The 24,323-nt window shown below is 61.7% G+C and overlaps 1 protein-coding gene across 1 annotated transcript; it reads right to left on the bottom strand.

The window, feature by feature from the left end:
• Positions 1–7,131: 7,131 nt before the first annotated feature.
• RHPN1 (rhophilin Rho GTPase binding protein 1) lies at positions 7,132–18,435 on the bottom strand. The gene is made up of 15 exons (XM_010997537.3): positions 18,260–18,435; positions 15,266–15,381; positions 14,105–14,233; positions 13,773–13,848; positions 13,074–13,151; positions 12,530–12,654; positions 12,270–12,436; positions 11,833–12,026; positions 11,257–11,413; positions 11,070–11,183; positions 10,598–10,792; positions 10,050–10,126; positions 9,710–9,856; positions 9,444–9,605; positions 7,132–9,017 (listed from the first exon to the last, which is right to left on the bottom strand). Exons 1-15 carry the CDS (start codon positions 18,338–18,340, stop codon positions 8,853–8,855), a joined length of 1,983 nt encoding a protein of 660 aa, XP_010995839.2. The 5' UTR covers positions 18,341–18,435; the 3' UTR covers positions 7,132–8,852.
• Between the last annotated feature and the right edge of the window lie 5,888 nt (positions 18,436–24,323).

Below are 24,323 nucleotides of genomic sequence, written 5' to 3' on the forward strand. Positions count from 1 at the left end.
CTGTGACCTCTGAATCTTAGTGGGCATACTGCCAGCCTGTTGCAAGGGGCCTGCTGACCTGGATGGCCTGGTTCCCTCCTGCACTGGCTGGTCCTAGGCACTGCAGACCCTTCCTGGTGCGAGGAGTGCCGACGCTTAGAAGAAACAGGTGCATATTCACCCACGAGATGGTGTTTCTGGGAGGAGAGGCTCTTGAGAATCAGAACAAGAGGCAGCACCTGAGAGACAGGCCAGGAAGGGGAGGAGCAGGGAGCAAAGACCCCGAGAAGAGGCCCAGAGACAAAGTGGAAGCAACAGAGGCACCAGGTCAGAGAAAGGGCTGGGCTGGGACCTGGGCCCCCACTGGCCCTGGGCACCCCTAAGCCATAGGACCAGGCTCAAGTCACCTTGGGCCACACTCTGCGGTCTGAGTGATTCATGACTGGCACGTGCCGTCCCTGGATTGATTATTGGAAGCAGGTTCTCTTGGTGGGGTCAGGGAGCCTCTGGAGCCAGGCAGCCAGGCCACTCGGAAAACCACAGGCAGGGCCTCGGCCCCTCGCCCACACCCGCCCTCCCACCCAAGCCTGCACCGCTAATGAATTGGGATTTGATCCACGAGACCACATCTCACCACAGCCGTGACTATCTGGCTCCAGCAGGGCCGGGTGAGGGGTTGGCAGGCAGTGGAGCCATGTCCCAGAGCCCGCTGGCCAAGGCACAGCAGGGCTGGGGAGCTGATGCTGCCCAATGTCCCACATGCTCATGGCCTGGGGCCAGTCACCCCTTGGGCTGTGGATCCCTATGGCTATGCAGGTAGGAGGACCCCAAGTGTGCGCCCCTCTGGGCACCAGGGCTCCTTGTAGGCAGTCTCCTGCAGCAGCCCCAGGGGTGGATGAGGAGGGTGTGCAGGGCCTGTGGGGCTCCTCTAGCTGCCCCAGCACCCTCGGCTCTGCCCTGCCCCAGAACCAGGCCCCAGCTCCGTCCACTACCCACAGCCTTGGGCCCAATGCTCAGGTCAGCACCACACCTGCTCCAAGTGCACCCCTTGGCTGGGCACCCACTCTGTCTCTTCCCAACCTGGGGCCACCTGCACCCCCCACCCCATTGGGGCCCTCCTCTTACCTGTCTGTCCTCTGGCAACCCACCCACTTCTTGGGAGCAGGGACCAGGACTGAGCCCTGGCCAGGCAGCGGGCACTGTCAGGGCAGGACTCCAGGACACACTCAGGAGACATGCGAATGAATGAACAAATGAGGGGAGCAGAGACCCGAGAGGACTTATTAGGGTGCAGCTCAGCAGCTCAGAGTCACAGGTCCAGGAGAGACTGTAAAACGCAGTCTGGGTGGGGTGGGGGCGTAAGAGGACAGGCCGGGGAAGGGTAGGGGCGCAGGGCAGATGGACCAGGGGCCATCACTGGAGCGGGCTGGCTGGGGCCCTGAGGAGAAGGACCCAGGTGAGGGGGCTGCCCTCTGGGCCCTGGGCTTTCCCTGGGATCCTGCCTGTCTGAGGCCAGGCTGGAGGGTGCCCCCTCCAGGGAGGTGAGGGGCAAGGTGACAGGAAGGGTGTTGGCCACAGCTCCCAAGAGGGGTCAGTGGGAAAGGGGCTGCTGATGAATGCAGATGTCAGAGCAGTGGAGCTTTAAGGAGGGGCTCCAGGAGGGAGGGGAGAAAAAGACCGAGATTTGCCAGTTTAATGGAAGATCAATCAATTCAGCCTCGTGGCCAGGTGCAGACCCCATGCTGGGCACGGAGGACCTCAGACTGCCTGCTCTTGGGCCTGGCCTCCTCCTCTTAGTAGGGAAGGAGTCGCCTTGGCAGCGTCTGTGTCTAGGGTCACCCAGAACCCTCTTGCTGTCCCCAGCCCCTGCCTCCTGTGGCCTCCACAGAGTGACAGCTTCTCAGCCTCCTGCCCCCCCCCCCCCACGCGGCTGTGCGTGAGGGCAGCGGGCAGAGGGCCTCCAGCCTGGACACCCTCAGGGCTCCTGTGGCTCAGCCACCCGCCCAGTTGGTGGGGAGGGGAGGGACAGGCACGTTGCACACTTCTGTAGGAGCAAGCTCCCAGGAGAGTGCTGCCTGCTCCCCCAGGGCCCGGCACCCTCCACCATCAGCAGCTCTGCACAGTCCCCACAGCGACTGGCCCCCTGACCCCTCACCCTAGCACCAGCCTGTCTCCACAGCCAGCAACACTGATCTTCATGGCCACATGACCAGTGGTTGGCTGCCTCAGCCACCACTGCCAGCCTTCTGCCCGTGCGGCCAGTTCCATGGACACCTCCATCACCAGCACGCCCCCTGTCAGCATCCCTCACCCTGTCTACTCCCCCCTCACCGTACTGCTACCTCACTCAGTCTTTGGGGCCCTCTGGGTCTGTGCTGGGGCAGCCAGTGGCCCACTCAGCCAGACAGTGGTCCAGGGCTGGGGCCTCAGAGGGGCTCTGGGGTAGGAGGCCTGGACCAGCCAAGGCTGGACCTGGGGCCTGGAGTTGGGGTGGCAGGTGTCATTCTCAGAAGTAAGCACCGTGGGGTAATGAATGGGGGGGCTGCAGTATTTAACAGCCGCTATTGGATTGTGCGGCTCGGCCCGTAACCAGCACATTATGAAAGCTAATGGATTTTTGAGGCCAGATTGATTTTTCATTAATTTGGTAAAAATCTTTTTCCTCTCCCCTATAATTCTGTCTTAAAACGCTCCCCCTGACAGCTCGATAAGTCACTCTTGTCTTAATGCATGTCTGGCTTGCCCATCCAGGGGCTGAGGGGGAGGGGAGTGTGGAGCCTGGGGGGCCCCTGCCAATCATCCCCAGGTAAATACAGCATTATGCATGGGCCCTCTTCCAGGGTGGACCTCTGCCGGTAGGACCCCCGTAGGTCACAGGCGGCTGAGAAGAGAGCATAGCCCACGCCTGGGACAGAGTGTGTGGGGGATGAGGGAGACTGAGGCAGCGAGCCCTGACTCCCAGAAGGGGTGGCCTACTGCGGCCTTCCTCCTGGTCAAGGCAAGGTGAGCCCTCTGACCCCAGAGGGGCTGACCCCAGGTGGGACTTGCCCAGGCCTCTAGTCCGCCCTCCTCCCACCAGCTCAGGGCCCCCTCCACCCCAGGAGGGCCAGCCCCCAGCCTGGTCTGGGCTGTCTGATCGGCAGGGCCCCACCCCTCCCAGACTCCGCCCCCTCCACCCTCCAGAGAGACCTCAGCGTCCCCCGCGGCCTGTAGCTCCAGCCACCCGCCCTCAGCAGGGCTGGCCTGGCTGGCCTGGGGGCAAGGAGGGCGCTGGCCGCGTCCTCTCCCCTCAGCAGCTGTGCCCCTGCTCCCCTCTGACCTCCCCGCCACTCCCCCTCGAGATTCTCGTCTCAGCCCTCCCCCGGACCCTTCCAGCCTGACCACCCTCTCCCAGGACTGCAGGTGGCCCTGCAGGTCCCTCCAACATCCCTCTCCCTCCAGCTGTAGACCACACCTGGCTCCCCGGACACGCCCTCGTGCCCACTGGCAGCCCAGGCCCAGTGAGTCCAGCCTGAGCTGGCCCACGCTAACCTGCTCCTCCTCTCGGAACCACAGTCCCACCACACCCGGCCCAGGCACCTCCACGGTGTCCTCAGAGCTCTGCTTCTGGGACTGTGAACCCTGGACCTCAGCGTCCAGGCTGCCAGGGCGTCTCTGGGAGTGGGGTGCAGCTCTGCAGCTATGCCCCCCACAGGCAGGGGCCCAGCTCATGAAAAAGCTCATGGAAGGAGTCCCCCACCGCCCCAGGCACCCTGTCCCCGCCTGGCTCCGTCCTGCCTCTTTGCCCCTTTAGACTCTCCTCACCCCTACTCCTGCTGAGCCCAATCTGAAATGCGGGGCAGTGAAGGCCCCTTGGGCTCCCAGAGCTCCCTGTGCTTGCTCCTGCCACTGCCCCAAGACGCCTGCCCTGGTCCCCCAGTCGGTCAGTCCCCCGGGGCTGGGGGCTGCCTTGACCTCTTAGTGCCCAGAGTGCAGCTCAGTGATGCCAGTCAAGCTGGGTTCTGGGGCTCTCCGGAGCCGATCCCTGGCTGATTCTGGCCCCTGTCACCATCACCCCAACACAGACTGGCCCCAACCGGAGGTGATCTGTCCAGAAGGGACGATGGTGAAGGGGAGGCTGGCCAGGGGCTTATAAAGCTGGTGTGTTGTGGTGGCTGAGGGGATTAAGACCAAGTTAGTGGTGACACTGCTGTGGATGTTGGCCACAGGGGTGATGGGGATGCAGGGTGGGGAAATGCTGACGTGGACGTTGGTGACAGTGGTGGAGGTGATGGTGCTGATGGCTGTGGGGATGGGGGTGTGGAGGGGCTGTTGACTGGCCGTGGCCACTGTCTGGAGCTGTTACTGGTCTTAACATTGATGGAGGGTTGGGACAGGTGGAGCAGGTGAGGGCAGCAAAGGTGAGTCTTGCGGGGTTGGGGAGGGGAGGGAAGGGGAAGGGAAAGGCAGCAGGTGGACAGAGGCCCCTCTCAGGAGCCTGGGAGGGGATACAGGAAGTGAGGAGGGTCCTTCCTGCCTTTCCGGGGCTGACTCTGCCCTCCGGGCCGTGCTTCCTCCTGCATGTGTGCCGGTGCAGCATGGCTGACTCGGGTCTGCGAGGCCTGGGAGGGTGTGACAGTGAGCGTGAGCGTGAGCACCTGATGTCTGGGTTGACCCCCAACCCCGGCCGAGTCAGTGGTCAACGCTCCGAGAGGAGGGAGTCACCGTGGGCGCATCCCCTCCAGGAGGAGTGCGGGACTCCCAGACAGTACCGTCCCTCTGAGGGCTCTGAGCTCACAGATAGAAAAACTTAAACCCAGCTGCCTTCTTTGCAGTCTGGGAGGGGGCGCCCTCCATGTCCCCAGGCCTCCCAAGTGGAGCCTCAGGCTTCAGCTGAACAGTTCTGCCCCGCCCTTCCCCGCCCTTCCCCGCCCCGAGAGCCCGCACACCCTGCCTCCACTCCACACCTACCGCCCCGAGGCCCTCCACCACTGAGAGACTGCAGGCCCTGTGGGAGGGGATTCCCGGGAGGGGGAAGGGGAGGGCAGAAAGGGTGGGGAGGAGGGGAGAGAGGGAGGGGAGGAGGGGGAGGACAGAGAGGGCCACAGGTCAGCAGGCACTGGCACCGCTGGTGGGGGTTGGGGAGCCGCTTCAGGAGGGGCAGGACTGGGGCCGGTGCCCCACAGTCAGGAGGGAGCGAGGCATCCGGTCAGAAGCACAGGGCCTTCCCCAGCGCGCGAGCTGAGCGCTGGGTGCGCTCTGCCCCTGAGAACTCAGGGCAGTCGCCGCCTCTTCACTCCTCCTTGTCCCTCCAGGGCTGTGAGCCAAGGGACCCTCCGCCCCAGGAGACGGGCCAGGCAGATGTGCTGGCCGGGATTCAGCCGAGGGGTTACAGGAGCACCCACCGAGAGGTGGCTGTGCTGTGGCAGCTGCGTGTGCCTCGGGCTCCCTGGGCTGTCCCCTACGTCCTGGCCTCCACAAGGGCTGACAGACCCCTACCCCAATCTCCTGGGCAGGGCCCTGGGAACTCGGCCCCACCAGGAACTTGGGGTTGGAACTGCTGCTCCGCCCACTTACTGCCCCCCAACACCCTGGATCCTCAGGGCCCTAGGACCACCCTGGCTGGCCCCCAGATGGCCGCATGGCGTTGGTGCCTCTTACCGCCTCTCAGACTGGCCCTGGGCCCCTGAGCGCTGCCTCCTGTGGGCTCAGCCCAGAGGCCAGTGTCCGGTGGGGTGGAGGTTGGGGAGCACCAGGCGGACACCACTAGTGGGGTTCCAGCTGCGGTGTGGCATTAATCCAGGCCCTGTTTCAGAGGTTCCTGGGCCACCCTGCCACTTGGGGGATCGGAGGTAGATGGAGGCTGAGATGGAGGGGCCTGGGCCAGGCCAGTGAGGGTCAGGGTGGGGTGCGTTGGGAGCCCAGGGTCATCCCCAGCCTGTGGCCCTAGCACCTGCCCTCCGCCTGGCCCTCCCCTGTGATCACTGAGCCCCACCCCCCCTCCCTGGCCCCACCGCCTTCCGCCTGCTCCTCTCCTCACATTAATCTGCACCGGCCTCACTGCTGACCCAAGCGAAATGGAGTTTGCCTTTTCCCCTCTCGGCAGTTTTCTGTTGGCAAAGCAAAAAGGATCACAGCGCGCACTCACCCCAACCTCCCCGCCCAGGGAGGACCACTCTGGAAAATGAGATGCCCCTGCATGGGGCTGAGGGGTGGGGAGGGGTGTTGGGGGCAGTGGCACATGGCCGCGTGCACGTGCCCTCCCTGTGTGCTGTCCCTGGGTACCAGTCAGCACAACGTGCTCAGCCCCGCACTCTCCCACGTCATCCATGGGTCCTCCCCGCATTGGGCAGTGTCCTGGGCTGTCTCGGCAGCTCCTGGGCCTGCCCCAGGTGACACACAAGTGGGACACTTGCATCTCCCCAGGTATTCATGGAGTTTCTGGATGAGCTGGCGTGATCCCTGTCCGTGACCCATGGCCCATCTGTGACACAGCGACAATGGTGACGTGGCTAAGCCAGAAAGTGGGGGTCTAAAGCCGAGACATGAGAGGTGGCTAAGTCTAAGGAAGGCAGAGGAAGGCAGAAGGCAGAGTGAGACTGGAGCGCTGGTGCGGGCAGGCAGATGGGAAGTCTCGGGGAACTAGGGAGATGCCAGGAAAACTGGACAGGCCAGTCCGTCCCCGTGTGCCGAGATGTGGGTGGACACAGGGTGGCATTCCTCTCTTAGGGCCCAGGGACAGCAGACAGGTGCCTCAAGTGGCAGGAAGTGTGCAGGCAGAGACTCCCATGGGCCCTGAGGGGTGTTGTTTGGTCTATGGCCCTCAGTCAGCACTTCCTTCCCCTCTGGAAAAGGGGTTCATTGCTTCCTGGAGAGCTGGGGCTCCCCTGGATGCACAGCCCAGCCCATCCCTGAGGAGCAAAGACCCTGGCTTGCCTGAGGGACAGGAAAGAGGCCACTTGTCTGTGTAGGGGCTGGGAGAGCCCTGGCAGGGCCTGAGTGGGGAGGGTGTGGTCTTTGGGAAAGGGCCCTCCCTGCCTGCAGCAAGAAGCAGGTGGCAGCTCCTGATCCCCCTCAGGGCCAGGCTGGCCGCAGGACGTGGGGGACTTGCTGGATCTTGGACAGGACCTGCCAGCCCTGTCGTCCCCGATTAGTGGGTAATGGCTTCCTTGACGCACAGTTTTATTAATCAAATTAATAAGTGCTGAGGTGACCTTGGCCGGTTCTGCTGAGAGGGGCATTCTCGGAGCAGGTGGGTCTGGGAAGGACACACCTGGACGCCCTGTCCCCAGGCGCAGGCAGGTGGGGGAGCCCTGCCCTTCCATTTGGGAGGCTGCTCTCTCTCAGCAGCCCCCATTAGCACCCCCACAGGTCCCCCCTCCCCAGGAGCGCTGAAGTCAGGACGAAGGCAGTAGGTCACAGGGGCTGGGCTCCCAGAACTGCTCTTGCCTGGGGACCCCACGGAGGGTCAGGGACGGCACCTGGAGAGAGGGGGTGGGGCTTGGCCTACAGAGGTCTTCCTTGCTCTCCTGGGTACCGTGGCCTGCCCTTCACAAAACCTGCTGCTGCCCAAAGACCCCGCCCCTCCTGCGGCCGCTTGAGCAGGCAGCGGCTGCCCCCTGGTGGCCACGAGGACCCCCCCACCCCAACCTGCCTAGGGCCGCGGGCAGCACCCCTCCCACCTCTCACTCCTCCCTCTGAGGCCAAGTCCTGAGCCATATCTCCGCGGGACCAGGACAGTGTCCCCTCCGTGGCACCTAAGGGGCTGTCTCCAGGAGGTGCGGCTTGGGGACACTGAGGGCTCACGGTCCAAGGAGCCCAGTTTGGTGCCACAGCGGCAGGGATGGGGTCCGAAGGGGCCAGAGCACGTTGGAGGCACCCGGCGCAGGGGGATAAGACGGCTCCACAGATACCTGCCTGTGGGCTGGAGCAGTGGCCTTGGGTGCCCCAGCCCCACTGCAGGGCGAGGATGGGTGGGGCGGGGCCTGGGGGAGACAGGGTGAGGTGGGGGCCAGCTTGGCAGGGTGGGAAGTCGGGATGGGGCAGGCAGCAGGGACAATGACTCCACTGCAGGTTTGGGTCTGGGATCTGCCCTGGTTGCAGAAAGGGAGGGGCCTGTGAGAATGAAGTGACTGGAAGTACAGAAGCAGGAAGGGGTCCCTGTTCTGTGCACAGAGGGACAGTAAAGGGTGTCACAGCGGCTGGCCTTGGTGGTGCTGTGGGCACCCCAGGCTGCTGTGTGGAGGCAGGGGCCGGGCAGGAAGGGAGCTGAGCCTTCTCCAGTGTGTAGGGAGCTGGGTGGGCTGGTGGGAGGGGTGCCCAGCAAGGCTCACTACGGGACAGGCAGAAACTTGGCTTGGGGTTGACCTAGCCCTGAGGGCGGGTGTGGACAGGGACATGCTGGAGGGCACGGGGATGGGAGCCCAGCACAGGGGAGTGGGCACCTGGGCTGCAGGGGCCTGCTGCCAGCACATCGCCAGCCCACCCGGCTCTCCGGGGACGGTTCCCTCAGGGCCTAAGGGGAGTGGCTGGACACCCCTATCTGGGAAGCTGCCTTCCTCGAGTGGGCACTGGGGATGCATGAGGACAGGGGAGCCCAGAGGCAGCCTCTGGCACCTGGGACTGAGGGTCCAGAGCGACTGTGACACTTGCCGCATGCAAGTGCAGTGCCTGGCCGCCAGCACTGGGCTCCCACAGCTCATCCGACACTGTCTTTAATGGGCAGCTCTGGGCACTGGGCGGGGTGCAGCCAACCGGCTTGAAGGTTCTCTAGGGTGGGGAAGGCATGAGTGGGGTCCTCATTCCCAGCCAGCTGAAGCCTGTGCCCAGGTGTGGGGGGAGCCAGCCCCTCACCATCACCCTGAGCAACCCAGAGGGCGAGAGCAGCGAGCAGCTCAGGGCTGTGGGGCTGGGGACAGCCTCCTTCCAGTCTTGCCCCTCTTGGCCTTGCGGCTCCAGCCAAGGAGGGGCCTGGGGCTGGCTCGGGCAGGCCCCGGTGTCTCCCGGCCACACTCCTTCTGGCTCCTGAGAAGCGCCCCTAGGCCTGGCCGGCGGGCCCCCTGTGTTTGGAATGGAAACAGGCACCAGTCAGCACCCCTGGCCTGACCTACTTGGGGCCGGCCTGGCGAGCATGAGGGGATGAGGTGGTTGGTATACGGGGGATTCTGGGGGTTCCTGTGAAGGCGGCCATGCAGCGGGGCCCCCAGTGGGTTTGCCATGCTGGGGTGGGTGAAAGCCAGGGGTCAGAGCTCCTGCAGCAGCGTCTGCCTGGGGCCTCTGGGAGTGGGGAGGCCACTGTGGGGTGGGCAGGGGCCTCATCGAGGGCAGGAATTGCCGCCTGGTGGAGGCTGTGGCACAGGTGGCTGCTTGCCTGGAAGGCCATCCCAAGGCCCTATTAGCACCTGGGGATGTTCGGGCCCGGCAGAAGGCCCAGGGCAGGGGTGGGACAGGAGGTGGGTACCCCCTCCCAGGGCCCTGGGGCTCACCAGGCCGGGCGGCTCCACACTGGGCAGCAGTGTCACCACCTGCAGGCTAACGCCCTCATCACCCATGCCCTTCAGATGGGCCACCACCTCCGCGTGCTTCCACCACCGGCACGGCTGCCCATTCACAGACACGATGTAGTCCCCCTCCTTCAGGCCGGCGGCCTGCAGGGAGACAGGTCAGTTGGGGGTCTTGCGGGCACCCCTCCACCCCAGCTGCAGACCCACCGTCCCCTTCATGCATTCGGCCCCGGTCAGGGGGCCCTTACCGCAGCCTGGCCCCCCGGCACGACCGCAGCAATGAGGACGGGCGAGTCTCCCCGCAACGTGAAGCCAAAGCCCCCTTCTCCGCGGGCCACGTGGATGGGCCCCACCAGCCGCCAGCGGTTCTTGGCTGAGAACACGGACAGGGGCCCCTGGGAGGGTCAGAGGTCAGAGGCTTGGCTGGGCTGCAGCATCTGGCGGAGCCCTGGCCCATAGCACCCTCACCCCAGTGTACACCCTGGGACAGAAACCAGTGGGGTCTGCAGAGGGCCGGGGCTTGGCCACCCGTCGTGGGCCTGCTGAAAACACGGAGAGAGGTGGGGGTGGCCTGGGAGGGGTGCTCACCAGCCGGTGGAAGATGTCAGCCACCTTCACCCGAGAGAAGCTGGGTGCCCTGGCCTTCGGCCTCTGATGTGTTTTAGCTGGAAGGGTGAAGGTGAAGGGAGGGCAGGGCTCAGCCCAAGGCTCATGCCCCAGAACTCTGGGACGCAGCTGGATGCAGCTTGGCCAGAGCACAGTGGGTGACCCAAGGTGCAGGCTGAGCACACCGGACCCTCTGCAGACCTCTTTGGCCCAACTGCCCCCTCACTACCAGGAGGAGCCCCATGTGGTTCCTGGGCCCTCAGCTCCCCCTGGACATCTGGCCTGTGGTGTCTGTCTCCCATGTGGCAGCTTCCCATGGGACAGGAAACAGGTGCAGGGATGGGGCGGCATGGAGGGACCGGGGAGCGAGCCTACTGTTGGCCTGGGCTTCCCCCAGGCGGCCTGCTCCTCCTTCCAGGGCCCGCAGCTCCTGGGAGCTGATGGCAGGGGCCTCCACCCACAGTTGGTCCTCCACCCACAGTCGGCCCTCCGGCCAGGACACACCCACCCCTAGGGGCCTGGCTGCTCACGCTGGATGTCAGGGGCCTCAGTGGTCTCGAAAAAGTCATCCTCGAGGTCGAGCTCCGAGTACTTGGCCAGTGAGCGCCGCAGCGCCTGGGCCAGCACGGCCTGCAGCAGGTCCACCCTGCGCAGGGCCCGGCACACAGCATGCAGCCGCAGTGCCTCCTCCTGACCCAGGATGGCCCGCTTCAGGTGGGCCTTGCCTGCAGGGGACCAAGCTGTCACACGCCGTGTGGGGCCCTGGCTCTCCCCGCCCCTAGATGCAGCGAGAGGAGAGCAGGTGGGGGCTTCCAGTGGGAACAGCTGCCTCTCACGTGTGCCCCCACCTGCCTGTAATGCTCGCTGCCCACAATGCTCGGGCCCCTGCTCTGGGCATCGCCCACCAGTGCTGGGACACCAGGACTGCGAATGACAGGGTGGGGTGGGTCACTCACCTCCCACCCCTGCAGGGGCCCCAGGACCCTCCTCCTGGCGCCTCACCCAGCTTCCTGCTCTCCTCCCGCTCCTGGGGCAGCGCCGGGCCCCTGGGTGCTGAGGAGGCTGAGAGCCCGAGAAAGACCTGCTCAACGGCTGGGAGCTCCGCCTCGGCTACCACTAGGGGTCAGAGAGAGCCATGAGCCACTGGCCGGGCCCATCCAGCACAGGGGCAGGTGGGCGTGGCACTCACAGGGGCCGTCACACAGGGCCAGGGCTGCGTGGTAGTGCGCCAGGGCGCGGAAGTACTCAGCCTTCACGTGCACCAGGGTGGTCCAGGGGAAGGGCACGTAGTCTTGGACGGGCGGCTGGGCCATGGTCTGGTGCACCAGCCGGTACTCGGCCGCCACCTGCTGGTGCACATGGCGGGACATGGGGCCTCTTGCGGGACACCGGGACCAGCCCAGCAGCCTTGGCCCCAGCCTCTCCTCACCCTGGGGCCTCCACCGACCCCCACCAAAGCCCCAGCCGCCCCGCCTCACGCTCAGCTGAGCTCTAGGGTCGAGGCCCCCAGCTACTGCTTTGATTGGTATTGCCGCAGAAGCAGGGACCCAGGACCCTGGGGTCCTGATCAACCCCACAAGGCACAGGACAACAGCTGGCTTTGGGAGTCAACAGAAGGAGACGTGGCCACAGCACTCTGCCCCTCCTTGCCCAGACCTCAGCTCTGCCCGCTCAGCTCCAGCTGGCACCCCCCACCCAGGCCCTGCTGCCTGCTGAGCCACAGCAGCTTGGCCTGTCTCCCAGGGACAGGGGCTCCCGTGCTCACCTGGGCGGCTTCCTGGGCCAGGTGCAGCTGGGCCAGGCAGTCATAGGGGTCCGTGGGGGCCTGCAAGGAGAGGCCCTCGAAGACACACTCCTGGGCCTGGGCAGTCATGAGCTGCTCCAGCATGGAGAGCGAAGTGGGGCTCATGTCGGGGCTGGGCGCGTGGGAGAAGTTCTCCCTCAGGAGGCCGAAGGCCCCTGCGGAGGGGGAGGGGAGCTGACAGTGGTGCAGCAGGGTGCCCCCACCTGTGCCCCCCACCCATGGTCAGGGAGCACCCTCTGCACGCCTCAGAGAGGGCCTGTGCGTGCTGAGCTCCGAGGGTGGCGGGCCGTCCTGCTCATCCCCTCAGCTCTGACCACAGAGAAGGGCCCCTGCTGCACGGGCCTAGAAGCAAGGAGTGTGCTGGCACAGCCGCGGGGCTGGGGTCTGGGCAGCCTCACCAGCGGCCCTCTGAAAGGCCTTGACAGCACGGCCGGTGCCCCTGGGGCAGGAGCGGTCCTGGCGAGCCCCAAGCTGGGTGTGGAGAGCGCCGATGTTGAAGAGCACGCTGCCCTTCTCGAAGGCCAGGGCCTGCTGCTGGGCTGGAACACCCGTCAGCGAGTCATACCTGTGGGGTGGGGTCAGGCTGGGCAGAGTTCTGACAGCAAGAAGCTAGGAGTCTCCGAGGTGGCCCCAGGGCACCTGGCCACCCCCGCCCTACCAGTGGAAAAGCAGCCCCAGGCTCCTGGCAGGGGTGACGAAGCGCGCCTCCAGGAAGCAGAGCTGGTTGTAGTAGGCCATGAGCAGCTCCAGGCCTGCCTCGCTCCGGCTGGGGGTCCGCACGGCCTGCTGGGCAGGAGTCACTGGGTCCCACCACCCCAACCCACCCACGGCAGGCACACCACCCTGGAGCCCCCCTGGGAGAACTCCGGGGTCTAGGGGTCAACAGGGTCACACCTGCCCTCCCCAGGGCTGCTGTGACCACACATGCCACTCCAGGACACTGTAGGGCCCAGGGGAGGGTCGGCACTGGGCGCAAGGCCCAGGCAGGATCCCTGGGGAGGGGACAGGCAGGGAGCAGCCACTCCCAAAGGGCCAGCAGCGTCCCGTGAGGACGGAACTCCCCAGCATGCACAGAGCCCTGGGGGCGCCGGGCTCCCTGCTGCCCCAGGTGGGGACTGCTGCAGAGTGAACGTCAACACCCAGCCCCCTTGCTTAGTCCCTGACTGCGCCTCGGCCTCTCAGACTGGGAGGAGCCCACTCACCTGCCGCAGCTCCTCCAGCTCCCTGATTTCAGCCTCGTAGGAAGTCCCATCCTCTCCGAAGTGCCCCGAGATCAGCTCCTGGTTCGGGGGGGACAGGCACTGGGCTTCCCTGGGACCTCCCAGCCCAGCAGCAGTGAAGACCCACAGCAAAGGCAGGCGCGGGGCCCCTGGAGAAGGGCCGGCGCGCGCCCTGACGCGGGCCCTGCCAGCACCACAGATGAGGGGCCCAGAAGCTTGGTAACGTTTCTACCCAAATTCCCTTAATAATCCCCACGAACAAGTGCTGTCTGCCACTCCACAGGAAGGGACACTGAGGCCAAGAGTCAAAGCACCTTTCCACCCGACCTGGCAGGCAGCGGCAAGCTGCTCGGGGCAGCCTGGCTTGTGAGACCCCACAGGGACCCCAGGAACCCGTGGGTTTTCTCAGCACAGGTTCTGACTGGAGGGGGCAGCCCCCAGCCAGCGGGACCCTCAGAGCAAGAGTCAGGGAACCCTATAGCCATCTTGGGGCTTCTAGGGCGTGCTTCTCTGCCAAGTCCACCCCATCAAAATCCCCTCCAGCCTGGGGAGGCCAGGCGGCTCCAGGTCAGACCCTTCTTCCCTCTGGGCCTCAGAGTCTTCGTCCACTCGGTGAGACGCCTGGACCAGGAAGCCTCTAAGATGCCCCCGACCCCGGGGGGCTCACAGGCCAGCACTCACCTTCAGGGGTGTGGCCCAGTCCAGCTGCTTGGTCTCCTTCAGCCCCAGGGGGATCATGGGGACGGTGACGCCTTCACTAGAACAAGAAGCGTCGAGTCCGGACTTGGGCTGGATGGACTCTGCCGTCCCCAGTGGCCAAGGAGTGCACCCGCTACTGCTCCTGCTAGGTGTGACACTCCTCTCCTCTGATTCTGATACGTGTGCTCGCACACCCACACACATCACATCCCACAGGTGCTGCCCGGCTGGCATCCTTGCACACAGGGGCCCCCACCATGCTCTGTCCTGGGTCGCGTCCTCCCACACATGCACACGCACACATGGACACACACCTCTCGGGTTGGTCAGCATCCATGCTGCCATCCAGTCCCTCCAGCTCCTCCTTTAGCAGCTGCAGGCTGGAGTTGACGTAGCTCAGCTCCAGGGCCACCGTCTCCCTGACCTGTGCATTGCTGGTGGCTCTGGGGGAGGCCAGGCTGCAGTGAAGCCCTAGCCCTGCTGGGGGACCACAGGCCCCTGGGCTTCACTGCAACCCCAGACCCCTGGGGTGGGGCACAGCAGCAGGGTCCAGGGCCCACCAGATGACTTCCCCTTCCCTGTGTCCCCCCGTAGTTCATGCAGATTCCTGTCCTCACGTGTGAGCTGTGACTCTGGCCCAGGTGCATCTCCTCAGACCTAGGACTTCCAGGACATAAATGCCCTCCACCACCTCTCACTCCCCCAGGACACAGCCCACTCCTGCTCTCCACAGCGACTGGAAGCCCACTTCCTTGGAGGCGTGGGGATCAGACCCTCTCTGTGCCTGCCAGAGGGGCCGGCAGCCTCCAGGAAGGCAGGGCTGCTAAGGGAAAGAGGGGCCTGTTGGGCCCAGCAGAGCCTTGTCCTGGAGCTGGCTCTGTTCTCACCGACTGGGGCTGGAGCAGGCTGGGCCTCGGGCCATCACCCATAGAATAGGTGAGTGTGGAGGTGAGAGCACACACGCTGCTCATGTGCTCTAAGGTGGAGCTGCCTCCACGTCTGGAGGACCATTTCCCAGGTCCTCAACCTCAGGACGCCTGTAACCTTCCACAGCTCAGCCTAGAAAGTACCCTTGCTGGTCACCATGAGCATATCAGAGGCTCCCACACTGCACACTGGTGTGGACACCCCTCCAGCCCGGCTCCAGCCCAGCAGGGAACTCAGCTGGCCCTGAGCTGACCCCTGCCAGTGAGGGCCACCAAGGTGGGGGCCTGGGTTATCTGTGAGGATCTCAGCTGAGCAGCACGGCCACCCTAGACCCTGGTGGGAGGTGCAGCCCTGCCTCCTGGGAGCCCAACTGGAGGCCACAGTCATGGACTCACATGTGGACACAAGAGCAGGCACCCACCTGGGTCACTGCCCTGCCCCCATCACCCAGGGGCCTGGTTCGCAGGGGCCTCTGGGAACACGGCACCACTCTCCTAAGAGTCAAGGGAAAGGGATGGCAGCAGGTGCCCCACGTGCCCAGCACTCACCTGTACAGGTTCTCGGCGCCAGTCCGCATCCTCAGCTCCTTGTTGATCTGCTGGTGGATCCGGGTCCTGCGGCTCTGCAGGTGGCTGTCCTGCGAATCTGCCAGGAGGTCGCAGCTCTGCAGAGAGGCCACAGGTCACAAGGCCAGTCCCGGAAGGCCGTGGTGGGTGGAGGCGTGGCTGGGACAGGGTCCCGGGAAGAAGCTGGGACTCTGGGTCTCAGCAGTCCAGCCCGGAACCTACCCCCCAGCCCCTGGCGGGAGATGGCCAATCACTCACCACATGTCCTCCTGCCCTTGTGAATTCCTTCTGTAACCCCAAGACCCATCCGCCCACACAATTACTTGGCCTGCATGCATTTAGGTGTAGGGGGTGCCCTAGCCCAGCTCCTGCCCAGGCGCTCAAGGAGAAGGGTCTGCCTGCAGGGTGCTGGGGCTCCTCTGGGCCACAGTGAGCCTGGCCGTGCTCTGTCCTAGCCGGCTGCTTACTTGCCACAAGTACCCAAACCTCAGGCCCAGGGTTGCTCGGCTCATGGGCAGGAGGCCAGGCCTCCCAATGGCCCTCCTGTCGGCCCCACCCACCTCAGTGAGGGTTTTGCACTGCATGGGGACCATCCCGCCCACGTCTTGGAGCCCCAGGCAGGGAGCTGTGAGGCAGCTTGAAGCAGCAACAACAACCTGAGGACTCTGGCCACGGGGGTAGGGTGGGGTGGGGGGCGGGGGAGGTGATGAGAGGCTTCCTCCACTGAGGGGAGGGGCTTTCACGGCCCCCGTAGGACTGATGCAGCTGTGGCCACCACCTGGCATGGCTGGCCATTCAGACACCTCCCATTTGGGTCAGTCACCAGCCCAAGAGTTGAGAAGGGCTTCTCAGAATGCACTTTCCTGGGCAACGTCCTCTTGTGGTCACCCAGCCCCTGACCAGAGCAGGGATGAGATCACAGTGCCTCCCAGAACCATGCCTTGATGACATGGACAGGCAAAGGTTTTATTCATGCAGGCCTGACATCAGCCTCCCTGCAATGTCCACTGTCTTCCACATACCTGAGGAAGTGTGCCCCCCACCATCACATAGAGCAGTTTCAGACCCTCTGGGGGCTCTAGCTTGTCCCAGCCTTGCACAGGGGGCACCCAGAAGAAGGCCTCACACCCTCGCACACACAAGGCATGTGGCCACCTTGGATTACAGCCCAGCATCTCCTCCAGACTCCAACATTCTCAGGAGAGATCAGTTAGGGAGGACTTCCTGTAGGAGGAGGCATTCTTCTGGGACTTGAAGGACAGAAGGCTTCCGAGTGGTCCTGAGGTAACTAGGGAGAGGGGACTTGTTCCCACTGAGCAATGAGAGAAGGAGCAGTCAACTTGGAGGACGTCCCACTGTGGGGCCCTGGGTGGGCCCTCCTCTGCAGGTGGGACGGGGTGCTGGTGTTGGGGAAGCACCAGGAGGGAACAAGACAACACATGGCCCTCCTCTCCCTGCCCTGCTGATTGAGTGTCTGTATTCCCACTGCCTTGCGCCTCTTCTCCATGGTGCCTCCCACACCCGCTGTGCGCAGGAGGGAAGGAGCAGAGGACATGGGCTGTCTTCCCTCCGGGAGGCCTGAGAATCCTGGGAGGGAAGGCCACAGCTGAAGCTACATCCTTCTCCCTCCAATGGTTCCACTGCAGAGAAGCAGGTTCTAAGGGTTCTGGGTGAGCAGCATGACTGTCTGCCTGGGCAGGGGCAGCCAGCTCAGCAGGGCTGTCCTCATCAACACAGTTCATTTGGTCTCCAAAGTCAAGTGCTCCTAGAGAGATGTGTTGGAGGTGGGAGATGGCAGCTTCTGAGCCAGGATCCACTCTGAGCTCTGCAGCCAGCACCCCTCATGGCCTCGCAACCCTCAGGCTCCCTCCAGGAGGCCAGCTGGCTGTAGGACCTAGGCCCTGGGAGGGAGGTGCGACTGCAGCCCAGTTTGCAGTGCTGGGTGGTAAAGGGATCTGCCCACATGTGCCACAACCCCCACCTTGATGGAGAACAGAGAAGTGACACCCAAGCACCCTCACTGCTGCATCCCTGACGGGCAAGGGTCTAGCCGGTCCCCTCAAGAAACCCAGGAGGAAATGGCATGGATGGCGGCCCAAACTGGCAAAGTGTGGTGACCACTATGCCAGCACAGGTCTCGGAACAAACAGCAAGTCAGTCAGCAGTGCCGGTTCCACAACCTTGTGGGTGCGGGTGCCACCTCTGCTTGGTGGCACAGGACTGAAAACACTGGGGCAGCCTCGTGGTGATTCCCAGGGGACAACTGGGCTCTGGGCTGCAGAGTGGAGTAGCCTGAGTGCCCCCTCCTTCCGAGGTCCGGACACCTCCTCCTGAGGTCCCCACCTCCCTCACTCCCAGCTTCCCCAGTGCTCCTGGAAATGATCCACATTCCGCACTGCACAGGGCCAGGGACTTCAGAAGGAGGCAGAGGTGCAGGGAAGTGAGGATAGACAAAACTGTCCAGCTGGGAAGTCCTCCAGCCATGTCCTGTACCCAGTAGGTTTCAGCCACCCGTTGCTAAAAGTTTCATGAAATACAGAGCTGGGTGCCCAGTGCAAACCTGAGGCCTGGAAGAGAGAAGGAAAAGCTAGGAAAGGAGGAATGTCGGGGGCCAGGAACAAACACGAGGGCCACGAATTGTCACTGACCAGAGCCGATCACCTGCCAGAGAAAGGGGTCTCAGAGCGTCGGAGAAAACCACGCGCCGGATTTGCGCTCCCACCCATTCCTGGTCGGTACAGGATGGGTCCCCCAGGGGAGAGAAAGGAGCTCAGTCCAGACAGGCAGCCCGGCTCAGTTTCCCCAGAGGGAATTCCAGTTTGCCTCTAGGGGTAAGATGCGGGGATCCGCCCGAGTCTAGCGGCGCGCTTGGACGGGAGAAGCCAACACCGGCTCCGCAGCCTCGTGCGCGCCTGCGGCAGATGGCGACAAGAGCGAGCCCTTCTCCCGGTGCCCCCAGCCCCCGGGGGCGCCCACCTTGCGGACGCTGCCGGCCGCCTGCAGCCGGGCGCTCTCCTCGCCGGTGCCCGGACCATCCGGCTTCTCCTCGGGAACCATTCCTGCCTCCTGCCCGGGCTACACCCGCCTGGAAGCCGACGCCAGCGCAGGCTCTCCCGACGCGCAGGATCCCGCACCGCCCTCTCCCGGCGGCGGCAACCCAGCGGGCCGGAGGGGAGGGGCGGGGTGCTGGGGACCGAACGTGAGAAACTTTCCGCTGCCCAATCGGCGGCGGCGGCGGCTCCGACGGACAGCAGCCTCGACCAACCAGAGCGTGGGGGAGGTGGCTTCGTAGACAGGCCCCGCCCGCCGTGCCCGCGGAGTCCCGGGGGGGAAATGTGGTCGCCCCTGGTAACCGCCGGCCGGCGGAAAAGTGAAAAACAAGGCGTAGCGCCGGGCCCAGGGCAGCGCGGGTTTCATCCTCCCTGGCGGCTGGGCCTCTGCGGGACGAGTCCGAAAACGTTCGCGATGGGCTTAACGGTTTTGCTAGAGCGAGCGCCCGTGCAGCGCTTGAGGTCCGTTTTCCTCTCTCTGGGTGGGGACCCGGGCTCCGGCCTGGCCTCAGAGCGGTGTGGTGGTCGGCAGTCCATTGTCACGCCGCCAGAACCTTCCTCCAGAACCCACCTGTGGAGCCCACTTCCCAGAACCTTCCTCCAGAACGCTTACAAAATCCACCCCCCAAGAACCCTCCTCTAGAACTCGCCTCCACAACCTGCTTCCAGAACCATCTTCCTCTCACAACCTACTTCCAGAACCGACTTGCATCCAGGAGCAGCCAGCCTGCGGAACCGGCCTGCTTCCAGAATTGGACTCTCCGCAGCCTGCTCCCTTTCATTACTTCTCTAGGTATGGTGACTACGGACCGCACTCAAACTTCACGTGGGGCTCACCTCACCTAAGAACACCGTTTGTAGGGGCAGCAACACCAGAGCATAAGCAGTAACCACAGCTAATCTTTATCAAGTTCCTGTAAAGATCCAGCCTTGTCCACCCTCACCCTCTGCCTTGGTGCAGAACCCTGGGCTCCTCTCCCCCAACATGCCCGCCTGATGCTGCCCTTCCCCCAGAGCTAAACCCTGTAAACTAAGCTCCTTGGCTCACCCTGGCCATCGGCAACAATAACAACAAAATAAAATTATTCTTAGCTCCAGGGAAAATCGAAAGTAATCCTAGAAGATGCTCCCACTCATACCCCAGGACAAAGCAACGTGTTTCTGTTAGGTGGGGAAAGGTGAAGCTTCCTTCTCCTGAGGCTAAGTCAACAGATAAGGCCTAAATTAGAAAGCAGAATTCCAGATGCAGAAGCATGTGGTTTGGAATTTTGGAATTCAGTGCCAAATCAGCAGCTCAGAGTTACAAGAAGTTGCCTCTGGGGAGGGCAGAGGGGCCCTGGGGGAGGCTCCTGTCTGGCTAAGTGGGTACTGTAGAGCTAAGGTTGGTGAAACTCCACATCTTCTGTAACAAGAGAATCCCAAAGCTTGTCTTTTGAAGTGTGGAGGTCTAGAATTTGACAACGAAAAACATCCAAAATAGACCGTAACCATTGGAAATGAAGAGATATTTCTAAATAAGGTATGAATTAAAGGAAAGAACACAAACTGCACATTACCTAAAAAGTAAATAACATTATATAAAGTGTACGGAATAAACCAAAGGAAAGTCTGTAAACTTAGGGGAGTTGATTACTATACATATATAATGCGTATATATATAAAGTAAATCAACCAAATTAAAAAAAAGTAGTAGGAGGAAATAACTGAAGATTAAAAGCTGACATCAGTCACATAGGGAAAAAAAAAAACCCGAGTATTTAAGGGAAAAAAAAGTTGATGAATTCCTGAGAGGGTCCATTCAAGAAAAAAAGATTGTATCATGTAGGATCCACCTCTGACTGCAGGGGACTGGGATGTGGTGGCCTAGCACGGGAGTGAGATACTTAGCATTTTCCCCAGGTCACCATTCAGAAGTGGGCGGTGGTGGCGTGGGTACGGCCACAGGGGTGTCTGCTGTGCACCTTCAGTGGAGACGAGGTTACTCTGCCTCTGGGCTCATGTCTGGGTTCCAGGGAGGAAGAAGCATCAGGAGGAAAGCAAGATGTCCCCCAGAGTCCCCCAGAACTTTGTCACATAGCCACACATGGCTGCAGGGGAGGCCAGGAATGTACTGTCCTTGCTGGCATGTGCTGTTCCAAACTAACTGGGGTTCTGTCTCTCAGGAGAACCAGAAGGGCTTTGGATCCCCACGAGTAGCGGCTGCCTCAGAGCGAAAACACAAACACACCACATTAAGAAAGGAAAACAGAGCAATAACCAAGACAAACTGTGAGGGAACATCATGACAGTAAACTGGAAGAGCCAGGGAAAACCATGATCTTGGACCAAAACGTAAATGATCAAAGTTGACCCTGGAAAGAGAGGAAAACCAGATTAGACCAATAACTGTAGAATAAACTGCTGAAAGGGGCACCAGACTCTAACAGTCACGCAGCAAGTCCTCTCATCTGTGAAGGACAGACGCTGGTGAAGGGGAGGGACACCAGCAGCTGATCAGGTGAGACGCCACGTTTCATGAAGAGAGGGCTGAAAACACTGCATGGATTTCACCCACACACCTAAGTGGCAGACCCCGTTGTTGGTGGGGTCCTGTCCACTTGCCCTGCCTCCATCCTTATTCCAGGGAAGGACGGCAAGTCAGCCCCAAAAAGGTGGAAACCTTGGTAAATAACCAAAGCGTGTCGGAACCACGTGGGGGCTGTGTAGGGCAGAAGCTGGGGAGGTTAAATGCCTTTTAATGTCAGGGCATCCCAAAAACATCGGCAGGATGTAGTGACCCACAGCAGTGCATACCAGCTGGTCTCCTGTAGGGACTGATGGCGAGGAATGCCACGGGTGAGCCGCAAATGCAATCAGAAGGCGGCGGTCTGGACAGAGACGTGGACAAAGCAGCTGGTCCTGGAAGACCCCCCTGCTGGCCGGGATTGGGCCACTTTGATGCTGCCTCCTTCTCAGGAGGTGCAGAAGAATTTGGGTTTTGGGTCTTTTGGTTCAGGGCTAACTGCTTGGTGACTTGGTGAAAAGTGGTGGCACTTCTGTCGACTTTCTCTCTGGTCCTGAGTGTCAATTAGGGACAGCGCTGACACTGTTTATTTACCTTCACATTTTTTCAGAATGAGGGGCAGAGGGGTCAGGTGCTGGAACACGGGACTGGCACAGAATTCCCTCACTCCTGTGTTTGCTGACCTTTGTGGCAGGCTGGGATTTTGGAGTTTGGGGATGTGCCTGTACTTAGAGGGCACGCAACATAAATTGAAGAATAAATAATTGTAAAGCCGGAAGGGAACATGATATACTGCTGTGTGTGAGCCACTTGTCTGTGACAAATGGAGTCCCAGGCACCTCGGAACCACAGGAAGCCTTAATCAATGGTGCTAACAGCCAGCAGTGCATCAGCCATGGGGCGTCACTGGGGAACGAGGAGGCCAGAGGACAGGACGTGAAAAAGGAATTGTTTGTAAATACGATCAACAGTTTTGTGTTTCTGAGAAACCCATTCATCATTTGGAAACCACTTTTAGTAAAAGATGCACCTGGCTTCCCGGTGAGACAGGACCATCAATCCCACCCTCGTCCTGGGGCCAGCTCAGGGCTGTCAAAGCCCAGGGAGCAGACACGCATATTTATTCTTATTTGAAGGCAAGTTGAGAGTCATTTGGGGGGAAAGAAAAGAGCCATTGAGACCATCGGCTTGCAGAGGGCACCTCAAAAAAGCCACTTGGGGGCGGAGGGAGCTCCCAAGAGCTGTCTTCTTCAGGGTGCCCAGCCCAGGGCCCTAGCAGGAGGGGCTCTGTGGGCCCTGAACAACCACCACACTCCGGACATTCCCAGGCCAGGTCCGCACTCTCGTCCCTCCTGGACACAAAGGTGCTGAGTGCACATGTGGGGAGGGAGGGAGAGGTCTCGCTCCAAGCAAGGAAGGTGGCTTCTGGGAAAATGGCCCTTTTCAGGGACGAGGGCCAAGAAAAGCGGGGGAGATTACTGTCCTTGTAAATTTGGCAGAGTGGCCTGGCTCCACGGGCCTTTCTCTGGCCACTTTGGGGAACTAGTTTCATCCTAGAACAGCATGAGGTGAGGACGCCCTGGGCTGCCCAGAGCACTGGTGTCAGTAGTTGGCATTTACTGGTCTGATCTCGGGCAGACAGCCAAATCACCAGCATTTTCTTCCCCACTGGGGCCCCCCCTACGATACTCTGCATCAGATCCTTGGACTCTGGAGGGGCGGAGGCCAGGCGGGGAGCAGGCTGCAACAGAGCCACGTGAGCTGGAAGTCACAGAGGGCTGGGCAGCGCGTCATGGTCAGGAAGACAGGGAGCCACTGGGGCAGCAGGGTTGGGCCAGGTGCTGCCCGGGAACCTGGGGAGGGATTGGGTCCACGGGGAGTGGGTGACTAAGACATCACCTCATGCTGCTGGCGGTCAGCAGAATGAAGCCAGGGAATGTGGTGGAGGTTGCTGGAGACCTTGCCGGGAGCAAGGAGTCTCAGTGGGACATGGGGACAAGGGGCTGCTTTGATGAGGCTCAAAAGTGAGCCAGAGGAGAGGAAGTGGACACGTGTCTGGGAGTTCTGCCCAGGGTGGGGGAGAGCACAGAACTGGCGTGACACCTGGCTGTGGGGTCAGGGGAGGGCCGAGGGGCTGGCTGGCCTTTGACAGAGGGACGAACAGTCCAACCACAGGAACAGGAGAGGGCAGAGGGGTGGGGGCCACAGGCAGGGCACGTGTGGGGTTGGGAGGATGCAGATGCTCCCTATGGGCTGTTCCTACACAGGAAGCAGGGGCCCCGCTGGGAGTGGGCCAAGGAGGGGTGCTGGAGGTCACAGGAGGGGAGGAGGATGGCTCAGGACAGGGAGTGGGCCTTCCTGGTGGTGCAGGGCCCTAGCTGGCATGTGGCTGCTCAGAAGGCATGGGGCAGGGTTTCACCAAGGTTTGAGCTGGTGAGAGGGCACGGACAGCCAGCTGAGTGATGCTCTGGAAAATGACCATGCCTCACTGATAGCCTGGGATCCTGGGAAGGAAAAAACCCTTAATTCCAAGGACTCTTTTTCTTCTGTGACCTAATCCAGAAAGATTCAGATTCTAGATGGAGGTAACTGATGTCACAACTGAGTACTTCATTGTCAGACGGTTTTGGATATAATTTATAAAATATTTTCCACATGTGCCCAGCCAGTCAACTGACAAGGCTCTCACCCCAAACCCGGGACCACGTAGACACAGCTACCCTTGAAAGTATGTATCATCAGAAAATATGCATCATTTATTAACCAAGCGAAAAAAAAAAAGGGGGGCGTAATTCAGTGGAGCCAAAGCTTCCCTCTCCCTGAAAACCTGTTTCTATTTTCCACGTATGACTAATTTTTAATCTCAGTGACTGAGCGGTAATGCCATTGTCACTGATGCTGACAATGGGGTTTTTTAAGAAGCGTATGATAGATGTTGCCTTCATGGTATCCTTTTTTGGTTATCGTTCCTGTGGCGTTCTGAATAAAATGAGTTCAGCCTCCATGGGGCTCTAGCAAATCCAGGCACAATTGTAGATTAGATGCCATCTTTATGCAAAGCTTCTGTGGCACACACTGTCGGCTGGCAGTGTGAGGCCGTCGGCACGACAGAAGGCTTCCATCTGGCCATTATTCACCAAAGCTGGAAAACAGCTATTTACCTAACGTCCATTTGTTAAGAAGGCAGGAAAAATGGCATCTTTAAGAACCTAAGACAAAGGCACCAGAACCTGTAAAACAACAACCAAATTGTAAAATAAGGGAGCATGTTTGTAATAGCCTCCTCTATTTTCAGCAAAGGTGTTTTTAGGCAGTTTTCCTTGTGGTGGGTTTTAGGGGTAGAGGACAGCCCCACCCACCCAGCCATGTGAACTGGAACCTGGGTGCCATCCTGAACACCTCTCTTTCCCACCGTCCTCAGATGACCATCCTCACTCCGTCCATCTCCTACCGGACCAGGCGTTGAGCTTTCTGCAGGCCCTCCTGT

Source organism: Camelus dromedarius, chromosome 20, assembly GCF_036321535.1.
Source record: "Camelus dromedarius isolate mCamDro1 chromosome 20, mCamDro1.pat, whole genome shotgun sequence".
NCBI lineage: Eukaryota > Metazoa > Chordata > Mammalia > Artiodactyla > Camelidae > Camelus > Camelus dromedarius.

Excerpts from the sequence above, each read along its gene's own strand:
- RHPN1 (XM_010997537.3), bottom strand. The coding sequence starts at position 18,340 with ATGGTTCCCGAGGAGAAGCCGGATGGTCCGGGCACCGGCGAGGAGAGC. Across the intron at positions 13,152-13,772 it reads ACTGGGCCACACCCCTGAAG|GAGCTGATCTCGGGGCACTT; the intron begins GTGAGTGCTGGC and ends CCCCCGAACCAG. Across the intron at positions 12,655-13,073 it reads AGCTGGAGGAGCTGCGGCAG|GCCGTGCGGACCCCCAGCCG; the intron begins GTGAGTGGGCTC and ends CCTGCCCAGCAG.